General features: G+C 47.6%; 1 protein-coding gene across 1 annotated transcript; it reads right to left on the bottom strand.

Moving 5' to 3' along the window:
* Positions 1 to 990: 990 nt before the first annotated feature.
* On the bottom strand, positions 991 to 8647 carry LOC123167692 (uncharacterized). The gene is made up of 4 exons (XM_044585547.1): positions 8375 to 8647; positions 6484 to 6775; positions 6102 to 6221; positions 991 to 6028 (listed from the first exon to the last, which is right to left on the bottom strand). Exons 2-4 carry the CDS (start codon positions 6766 to 6768, stop codon positions 1178 to 1180), a joined length of 5256 nt encoding a protein of 1751 aa, XP_044441482.1. The 5' UTR covers positions 6769 to 6775; positions 8375 to 8647; the 3' UTR covers positions 991 to 1177.
* Between the last annotated feature and the right edge of the window lie 1641 nt (positions 8648 to 10288).

Genomic DNA, 10288 nt, shown 5'->3' with positions numbered 1-10288 from the left:
AGGCCATGCACGGCCACCCTCTGCAGCGCCCGCGGCGATCACCGGCCACAGCGCCGCCCAAGACCTAGGCAGACGCCGCACACCATGCCGCCCCAATTGCCTAGCAGCCACCCCCGCGTCGAGGTCATGCCGGCCCGCCAGCCGGCCAAACGCTGCCGTTGGCCGTCGTCCACGGGGGCTTTCCTCTTGCGTCGCCGCTGTGATGTGATGCTGATGGCGACGGCTCCGGGGAGGCTCTCCTCTTGCCTCGCTGCGATGGCGGCGCAGCTTCCGGTTGGGCCTCCCCCGACCGATCGGTCACCGGGGTGCGCCGCCGCCTCCTTGCCCTCGACCTGGATCCCGACGCCTCGTCCTGCGTGGTCGGCGCCATTCTTAGGGTTTGGCTGGCTCGGCCGAACCACAAGATCGCCTCCCTCGCTGTGATCTACTACTTATTCGGCAGGGGTCGGTTGTCAGGTCCCTGCTTCTCCGCACCTGACGAAACTGACGAGGCCCGAAGAAATCGACGCTGAAGATTGCTTCGAGGCGAAGATGTACGCCGGGTGGGAGATGGACGGCTACGATGCGCCGCCACGGGTGAAGATCGACGCACCAGATGGACCGATGCCTCCTCTGTTCACCGTCATTTGCCGGGACGGGAGATCTAAACGAAAGGTTCGAACCCCGTGAATTTTGCATCGGATCTTGAGGTTTGGCACTGAATTCGTCCTCGTTTCGGTGCCAATTTGTATCGTCTCATCGATTTTTTTTTACCATCTTGTTCATGGATTTGTTCTCGGGTTCTGTCACTGCTCCCTGCACGGCGCCGGCGCCGGCGCGAACGCTGCCGCACGGCCATCCGTATCCGTTCACCGCCGCTGTCACTGCTCCCTGCTTCTGCTGCGTCAGGAACGCAACGCAATGCAATGGCCGACGACCAGATCAGATCACAGGTCATATCCCCATGACCCCAGCCAGCGCAAGTAAACACAAGGAGGCAACCACGGAGAATTCTGTGTTACAGCAATTCTATGTTTCGTTTCAGGCAGAGGTGCTTGGAAAATCCAGAAAGTGTTACATACACAAGTTCGGATAAATCTTGTTGCTTTGCAGGAATTAATAAAGACGAAGCCGGTTTGTTGGCGTTGCCGGTGCAAATCTCCTCCCAGGTAGTGCCGCCGCAGCAGCAGCGGCACGGTCAGTGCGGTTCCATCTCCACGCCGGGGTCATGCGAGAGCATGATCATCTCAGCAGGCTCGCTCGAGGAGCCGTCGAAGAAGCTCGACCTGGACCCCGAGTTTGTGCCAAGGAAATCGTTGACAACAAGGTGAACAGAGGTGCTGTCAGTTGATACCCCACTCTTGCTTCCGTAACCCTTGCCGCAGACCGTAAATGAGTCCGTGGAGTCAGACATTTCATGAGCAGCTGCCACATTTTTGGTTTGGTAACTTTGGCATCGCATCTCCTCTGCTTTCCTCAACTCAAGATCATGGGGAGGCGAGCTGCTTCGACGTCTGTTCGGTGACATGGTGTTGCTAGTAGTACCTTCATCATCTTCAGAGCCTGTCAGTGGGTTTGCAGCTTCACCATCTTTGCCCTGAGGGATTCCAAGGATCATGAGGGTAATTGTGTCCTGATGATCAGTAGCCACCATTTCCAAAGTTCCATCCTCATCATGGCTGGGCGATGATTCCATGGTTTCAGAGTTTTCGACAATCAACATTTTATCTGCATTAACCCCTCCAGAGCAGCTCCTAGCACTTTGGTTTTGCTTCTCTTGGAGGGATGTTTCAGTGTCCACATGGCCGAAACCAGCCTCACTGCCAGTTTCAACAATGGCCTGCATGTCACCGAGACCAAGCCTGTGAAACAGGTTTGCATTTCCAGAATCTCCGAGAATCGATGATTTATCACCTGTCACATCTTCGCAGCAGCCTTGGATCCTTCGCTGTTCTTCGGCTTCGAGATAAGCTCCAGGCATCTCAGTATAGGTGTCATTAGATAACAAACAGATGCTATTGAGTTTACAGTTCTCATCTGATACTTTCAGCATGTTCTCGGTATTGCCAGCAACATCTTCGCAGCAGCCTTGGATCCTTTGCTGTTCATCTTGCAGCTGCACTTTGGTTTCAAGATAAGCTCCAGCCAGCTGAGTACATCTGTCATTAGATGACAAACTGATGCTCTTGAGTTTACAGTTCTCATCTGATACTGTCAGCATGTCCATAGGTTTGGTGTCGTTTGGAACCAATGCAGTTTCACTTTCATACTCCTCTCCATGGTAAGATGCACTTGCTAACCGCGTCTTCTTCCTTGCTGCTTCCTGAACATCGGCGGTATAATCAGAATCTCCTCCTTCAACATTTGGATCCTTAGCACGCCGCTTAAAGTCCAGGAAAGGGGTACTGATTTCTTCTTCAACAATGACTTTGCAGCTCTCATGTACTTCAGCAAATAGGGGTTTATTTGATTCTCTGTCACAAGAGCTGTCGAAGAAACTTGTCATGGACTCCGTGTTTGTTCCAAGTTCGTTGATGACCAGATGAACAGAGGTGCTGTTAGTTGACATCCCAATCTTGCTTCCGTAATCTTCGGCGCAGACCACAAATGAGTCCGTCGAGTCCGACATTTCATGGGCAGCTGCTATATGTTTGGCTTGGTAACTTTGGTACTGCATCTCCTCTGCTTTGCTCAACTCAACATCATGAGGAGGTGAACTGCTTCGACGTCTGTTCGGGGACAGGGCGTTGGAAGTAGTATTTTCATCATCTTCAGAGCCTGTCAGTGGGTTCGTAGCTTCACCATCTTTGCCTTGAGGGAGGGTGCCGGTGTCCTGAGGATCAGTAGCCACCGTTTCCAAAGTTCCATCCTCATCATGGCTGGGCAAGGATTCCATGGTTTCAGGATTTTCGATGATCAACGTTGTATCCGTATTAACCACTCCATGGCAGCTCCTAGAACTTTGGTTTTGTTTCTCTTTGAGGGATGTTTCAGTGTCCACATGGCCAAAACCCACCCTGCTGCCAGTTTCAACAATGGTCTCCATGTCACCGAAATTGAGCCTGCGAAACAGGTGTGCATCTCCCGAATCTCCGAGAACCGATGATTTATCACCTGTGACATCTTCACAGCTGCCTTTGATCCTTTGCTGTTCATCCTGCAGTTGCACTTCGGTTTCAACATAAGCTCCAGCCATCTGAGTACAGGTGTCATAAGATGACAAACTGATGATATTGAGTTTACAGTTCTCATCTGATACTGTTAGCTTTTTCTCAGTGTCACCGGTAAAAGCTTCACGGTAGCTTTGGATCCTTTGCTGTTCATCTTGCAGCTGCACTTCGGTTTCGAGATAAGCTCCGTCCATCTGAGTACATGTGTTATTCGATGACAAACGGATGCTCGTGTGTTTACAGTTCTCATCTGACACTGTCGGCATGTTCTCTGTATCACCTGTAACATCTTCACAGCAGTCTTGGATCCTTTTCTGTTCATCGTGCAGTGGCACTTCGGTTTCGAGATAAGCTCCAGCCATCTGAGCACTGGTGTCATTAGATGACAGACTGATGCTCTTGAGTTTACAGTTCTCATCAGATACTGTCAGCATGTCCATAGGTTTGGTGTCTTTTGGAACCAATGCAGTTTCACTTTCATACTCCTCTCCATGGTAAGATGCACTTGCTAACCGCATCTTCTTCGTTGCTATTTCCTGAACATCGGCAGTAGGATCTCCTCCTTCAACATTTGGATCCTTGGCACACCGTGTAAAGTCCAAGAAAGGGCTCCTGATTTCTTCTTCAACAGTGACTTTGCAGATCTCATGTACTTCAGCAAACAGCGGGTGTTTATTTGATTCTTTGTCACAGGAGCCGTCGAAGAAACTTGTCCTGGACTCCGAGTTTGTTCCAAGTTCGTTGATGACCAGATGAATAGAGGTGCTGTCAGTTGACATCCCAATCTGGCTTCCATAACCCTCGGCGCAGATCGCAAATGAGTCACTGGAGTCTGAGATTTCATGGGCTGCTCCATGTTTTGTTCCGTAACTTTGGTATCGCATCTCCTCTTCTTTGCTCAACTCAAGATCACGAGGAGGTGAAGTGCTTCGACGTCTGTTCGGCGACAAGTTGTTGGTACTATCTTTATCATCTTCAGAGTCTGTCAGTTGGTTTGTAGCTTCACCATCTTTGCCCTGAGGGAGGGTACTGGTGTCCTGGTGATCAGTTGCCACCATTTCAAAAGTTCCATCCTCATCATGGTTGGGCAAGGATTCCATGGTTTCAGGATTTTCGATGATCAACGTTGTATCTGTATCAACCACTCCATAGCAGCTCCTACCACTTTGGTTTTGTTTCTCTTGGAGGGACGTTTCAGTGTCCACATGGCCAAAACCCACCTCAATGCCAGTTTCAACAATGGTCTGCATGTCACCAAAACTGAGCTTGCGAAACAGCTGTGCATTTCCAGAATCTCCGAGCGATGATTTTTCACCTGTGACATCTTCACAATAGCCTTCGCTCCTTTGCTGTTCATCTTGCAGTTGCATTTTGGTTTCGCGATAAGCTCCAGCCATCTGAGTACAGTTGTCATTAGATGACAAACTGATGTTATCGAGTTTACAGTTCTCATCTGATACTGTCGGCATGTTCTCAGTATCACCTGTAACATCTTCACGGCAGCCTTGGATTCTTTGCTGTTCATCTTTCAGTTGCACTTCGGTTTCGAGATAAGCTCCAGCCATCTGAGTACATGTGTCATTAGATAACAAACTGATGCTATTGAGTTTGCAGTTCTCATCTGATACTGTCAGCATGTCCATAGGTCTGGTTTGTTTTGGAACCAATGCAGTTTCACTTTCATCCTCGTCTCCATGGTAAGATGCACTTGCTAACCGTGTCTTCTTCGTTGCTGCTTCCTCAACATCGGCCGTATAATCTGGATCTCCTCCTTCAACATTTAGATCCTTAGCATGCCGCTTAAAATCCAAGAAAGGGGTCCTGGTTTTTTCTTCAACAGTGACTTTGCATCTCTCATGTACTTCAGCAAACAGTGGGGGTTTATTTGACATTCTGTCAGAGGACCCGATCAATTTTTTACTGCCTTCAGAAACAAACAGCCTTTTGCATGCACCATATCGATCAGGTTCTTTAGTAGATGCATTCCACAGGACTCTCTGAATGTTGCTTGGTTTTCCACCAGAGAACTTGTTGGATCTTCTGTCATCGTCCCAGACAAATGAATAGTCCAATGCTGGACCTTTTATCATCTTATGAGCTGAAGGCATACACAACGTTGCACGATTATCACATGGAAAGGACTTGCTCTGCTGTGCCCTCCGCCGTTTTCTCCTCTGATTAGGGGAACTGAAAGACTTAGCATTCTTTGATGGGAATGGTTTGGTCTTGAACTTCTGTCTTTGAACAAAAGATTCAGGTCTTCCCATTAACCGAGCAAACACGCTTTTTCGCCCTTCAATGTCAGCGCGAAGCTTTGAATCTGCCAGGGGCTGATGGCAATCATCTTTCTTCCTGACACATGGTTGGTGGAAAGCTGTGTTCTCTTCAGAGTCACTACTGCCTTTCGATTCTGAAGAGTGGCTCTCATCTCCAAGCAAATCAAATAGAGTATCAACACCGTCTGAAGTATCATCCTCCAGCTGTAGTGGTATATAATCATCAGTAAACTTGTCATCCACTGCTTCTTGGGTGCCAGGTTCGGTGACAACGTCTGTATTTGCTGCAGTGTGCAAGGAAGATCTTGAGCTGTTGGACTTAGCCACATCAGAGATGTCTAGTTGTAACTCTCTGTGCTTTAATGACATAGGCTCAGATAACTTGTGACTCGGCGATGCTGCATGTTCCCCAACACTGGAGGAGGTACATGTTTGACAGGCGCTTTTCAATGAACCATGTGAACTATTTGAACCGGAGTGGTTATCAGTTTGGTTAACCACAGAAGAAATGTCAGACTCCCTTGGAGGTTCAACCTGTAACCTTGGATTTTGACGAGGCTGTAATCTGTTCCTTGAAGAAAACAAGTGAAGAAGCTTTACAACCTGTATCAAAGAAACACCCTGGGATCAGTAGCTAACATAAATTAACATAACACCAGAAGACTCTGAAACAGACCTGTTGATGTGTCAAACCGTAATTAAACTTGTTTCTTGCGAAGTAATAATTATCCTGTACTGCATCTTCAAATTCACTTTCCATCAAAGGCTTGCAAAACCAAATCCTCTTAAAGCGTATCTGTATTTAGTGAACATAGCAGGAAAAGTATTAGTCTGTCTCCCATAATATGCCAGGAAGGGCAAATTTCCAAGCAATACAGAAATTTGCTGACAATTTCTTTTTACCATCGGTAAGATATGAATCAGTGTGAAATATGGAACAAGTGGAGGATAGAGGTTCCAGATGGATTATCAAAGACATGGCACTGAGAAATTTCATAGAAACCCTGAAATAAATGAAATGGATGACTATGCTTGGTATGTGTAGAACATACTCATACCTGACAAGGATACTGAAACCCTGATGAGGCATATGCATCAGGAATGATATTCATGGCTCCATCTGAAGTTGCTTCAAACACCCCATGAAGCTTACGCTGCTCAACATCATACAGGAATAGTGTCGCGCCAGATTTAACTTTATGTATAAACTCAGTACATTTAGATGAAAGGCCAAAAAGCTTTCTGTGAAAGCACTCCTTCCTGGTCAGGTGGTTGCACAGAAAAATTGCTCCATCATAGGCTGGAACATTCTTACTCTGTACCTTCCCCATCCACAAATTCATTGGTTTTCTTTGATACCATGAAACAATCAGAACGAAAAAGGGTCAGGAGATTAAATACTAACTCAAATCCAAAGAGAGGAATCTAGAACATGCTTTTTAAGAACATGCCTTCTGGCAGGTGCAGTTATATATTGTATAAAACTGTAACATAAAGACAACAATGCGATGGTATAAAGCCAATCATCAATCATGATCAGAAGCTCATTTTTTTCCCTTAAGGAAATCAGCAGGGGAGTCCGTACCTATATTTCACCGATGAAATAAAAATACAGCTAACATATTACTAGTTCCTACCTGTAGATGTTCATACATACTAACATGCTGAACTGAAGACAATCAGCAATTGCCAAAAGAGGATTCGGAGGAAACACAAACACGGACATGTAATGACAGCACAAATTGGCCCCATATGCAATCCATTCCCATTTCCCACCTTGTAGGTTCCAAAGAGAAGAATCTAGAACATGCTTTCTGGCAGGTGCAGTCATATACTGTATAAAACTGTAAGATAAGGCAGCAATTTGATGGTATGAAGCCAATCATCAATCATGATCAGAAGCTCATTTTTTTCCTATAGGAAATCAGCAGGGGAGTCCCTACCTATATTTCATCGATGAAATAAAAACACAGCTCAACATATTAGTTCCTATTTCCTAGCTGTAGAAGTTTGTACAAACTAACACGCTGAACTGAAGACAATCAACAATTGCCAAAAGAGGAGTCGCAGGAAACACAAAGAGGGACATCTAATGACAGCACAAATATGGCTAAACACTATTCAATTTCAGTAACCAGCAATTGGGCCCCATAAGCTGTCCATTCCCATTTCCCACCTTGTGGGTCTACACTGCCTGATTTTGCAATGAAACACGGCTTTCGACCGAACCATTTACATATATTTCTTGCAACTCGAACATGAGAATCAGAGGTTCTCCCCGGGCATGATGTTCCACTAAGCATTAAAAACTTGCAGATTTACTAACAATCAAACACGCCTGCCTGAAAAGTGAAAACACTTGAGGATCCCCATCCTTCTCCCAGTCACTTACTCCAACAAGTCTAATGCCAGCAAGAGCATCTCCAACTACACGATTTGTGCACAGGAAATTTCGCTACCATACATGCACACGTCTGAAGAACAGAGCCATCCATGGGCGCCGCTAGAGAAGGCACCCCACACACACGTGTTGGTTTGGTCCCCGTTGTGAAACAACGCCGTCCTGGCTGAAACCCTCACAAGAACAAGAAGCCACCCACTGGTACGCCGCGCAGGCAAGATGCCGTGCCAGGACACGGCGTTCTTGGACGGACGGACGGACGGACGGGCGAGCGGGCGGGCGGATCCCCTGCGCTGCGGTTTCCGGGAGGGTTTTAGCGCTAGAAAAAAACAAACAGAAACCCCAATTTCCCTACCCTGCCAAGAGCGATTGGAGACCCTACAGGAACGATGCTGGCATGCCGCGACGAACACACGGCGAGACTACGGGGGCGGAACATGAAAAATCATGGCGAGAACAGGGGCGGCCTAGGCATGGATTGCAGGGTAAAGCAAGAAATGGAAAAAAAGAACGCAGCAGGGGAAGAAACAGAGCAGGAAGCAAGGTACCGGAGGCCAATGCAGGAGGAGGGCGGCGGCGCGGTGGATCGGATTGGCCCGGGCGGCGGGCTCGTCGGTGGGATTGGGGGAGGAGCGGCCGAGGAGGAGGAGTAGGGGGAGGGGTGAATCCTTGGCTTCCCGGTGCGGTTTCTCTCCCTCCCTCGCCTTTACTTTTGGCTTTCTCGCTTGGCAGGGGAAGGCTGGACGGGTTGGTGAGGCGATCAGAGGGTGGCAGAACCCCCCACCCCACCCCTCTCTCCTCTTCTCTCTCTCTAGCCCTCTCTCTTCTTCATTGCGAGCTTTGCCTTGCCTCTTTTTCGACTGGTTTCTTTCCGTTGCAGTCTGAAGTCTGATCGTGTGCCCCTCCCGTTCTGGTGCACGGTTCCGCTTGCCACCGGCACGAAACTTCCGCGAAGGTGCCGCGGCGGTCCGGTTTGCTTGCCCATGGTGCCGTCCCGAACGGTGATCACGTACCGCCGTGCTCCCCCTAACTTGTTGCTGGTTTTGGACGAGACACCACCGTTTTGGTAATGCGGATGTGATGGATCGTCGCATTTGGTTGATGCTGCTGCGGCGCTCGCGTGACATGGTGTTGGAGGCACTTCGTGAGACCCTTGGGACCGTCCATAACTCCATGTCACTTGTGATTATTTTTTTCTCTTTTCCGGAGAGAAAGTATGTATACGCGAAGATTCAAAACGGTGCCCGGTCTCATCTACACTCAATGAACAGTAAATTCGGGAGAAAATATATTTAAAATTTCGAAAAAAAACTGAATTTTTAGGCAGCTAATAAGATGGTAATGCAAAAATTTCAGATTGTTTGCACATCTGAGGGCCTCATATAAAATGACAAAATCGGCTCCGAATAGCGTTCTTTTAAAAAAAAGAAAATTGGTTTTCCTTTGTTGAGGAGAAATATAGGACTGCCGAATTAAACTGCTTCAGAACTCAACAAGATTTTACTCCCACCTTTTGAATGTTTGCATAGCAGTGGTGCTAACTAGCTACTCCGTATGAATTTGTATAGTGTGTAAGAGCATCTTGGAGCTTTAACCAAAGAAGCCCCTACAGCCACACATAGCAAAATTGAGCCCTCCCACATACTTCACCTCCCACAACCACACTCTCCATTTCACGATCCCCATTTCCATATAAAGACATGCAACAGCCACCTTGTGGAGGAAGTGGCAACTGGCTTTCGCCTCGACTCCGAGTGTATGGAGTCCAGGATTGCCTGCTGCTCCACCTCCTCTTCCACTTGGACGAGCTCGAACTCCGCGAGCACGTCCACCATCCGGCTTAAATAGCAGGACTTAATCCCTCGGCGCGCCGCCATGAATGCATCCTAACCTAAATTTGGAGGAACCACCCATCGGACCGTTGAGTTTTTTGTGTGGGTCCCGCCCGTAAGTCTGATGTGGCGGGCACGTCCAGGCATACCATATCCACCCCACATATGGGCTGGATATGGGCGGTGGTTAGCCCGGGCGTTTGTGCCGGGTTTGCCTGGTCCGATTAGAAACATCTTCTTGTCCAGTCAATGACTGGGAAGACCGCGTGGACGTTTGAGGTGAGTATGGGGGCTTTGGTTGTAGATGCTCTAAAAGAATACATATGTTCTCACAATTACAAACTGTCTTATAGAGCCACCAGTGCAGATAGTATGCACACTGATGCATTATGATTGACAATAAATAAGTAAAAATATTTAGTGTTTCTTGCCTTTTCACTGTGGTGATCTCTTTACATTTTGCTTTTTACACTTGGTGGGGCAAAGGCTGACATATGGGCCTCACTGTCATAACATTCAACTTAATAGTTCAATGTTAGGGAGTTGACTTTTGCTTATAATTGCGCTCAATTTTAATAAAACAGGTCATCAATATTTTTTGTAAATTTGTAACCCTTACCGCAATCGCGT

The sequence above is a fragment of the Triticum aestivum genome, chromosome 7D (genome assembly GCF_018294505.1).
Source record: "Triticum aestivum cultivar Chinese Spring chromosome 7D, IWGSC CS RefSeq v2.1, whole genome shotgun sequence".
NCBI classification, from domain to species: Eukaryota; Viridiplantae; Streptophyta; class Magnoliopsida; order Poales; family Poaceae; genus Triticum; species Triticum aestivum.
The sequence above is the reverse complement of the archived record's forward strand: the minus strand, read 5'-3'. Positions and strand labels throughout refer to the sequence as shown.

Excerpts from the sequence above, each read along its gene's own strand:
- LOC123167692 (XM_044585547.1), bottom strand. The coding sequence starts at position 6,768 with ATGAATTTGTGGATGGGGAAGGTACAGAGTAAGAATGTTCCAGCCTAT. Across the intron at positions 6,222-6,483 it reads GGTTTCAGTATCCTTGTCAG|ATACGCTTTAAGAGGATTTG; the intron begins GTATGAGTATGT and ends CACTAAATACAG. Across the intron at positions 6,029-6,101 it reads ACGGTTTGACACATCAACAG|GTTGTAAAGCTTCTTCACTT; the intron begins GTCTGTTTCAGA and ends TCTTTGATACAG.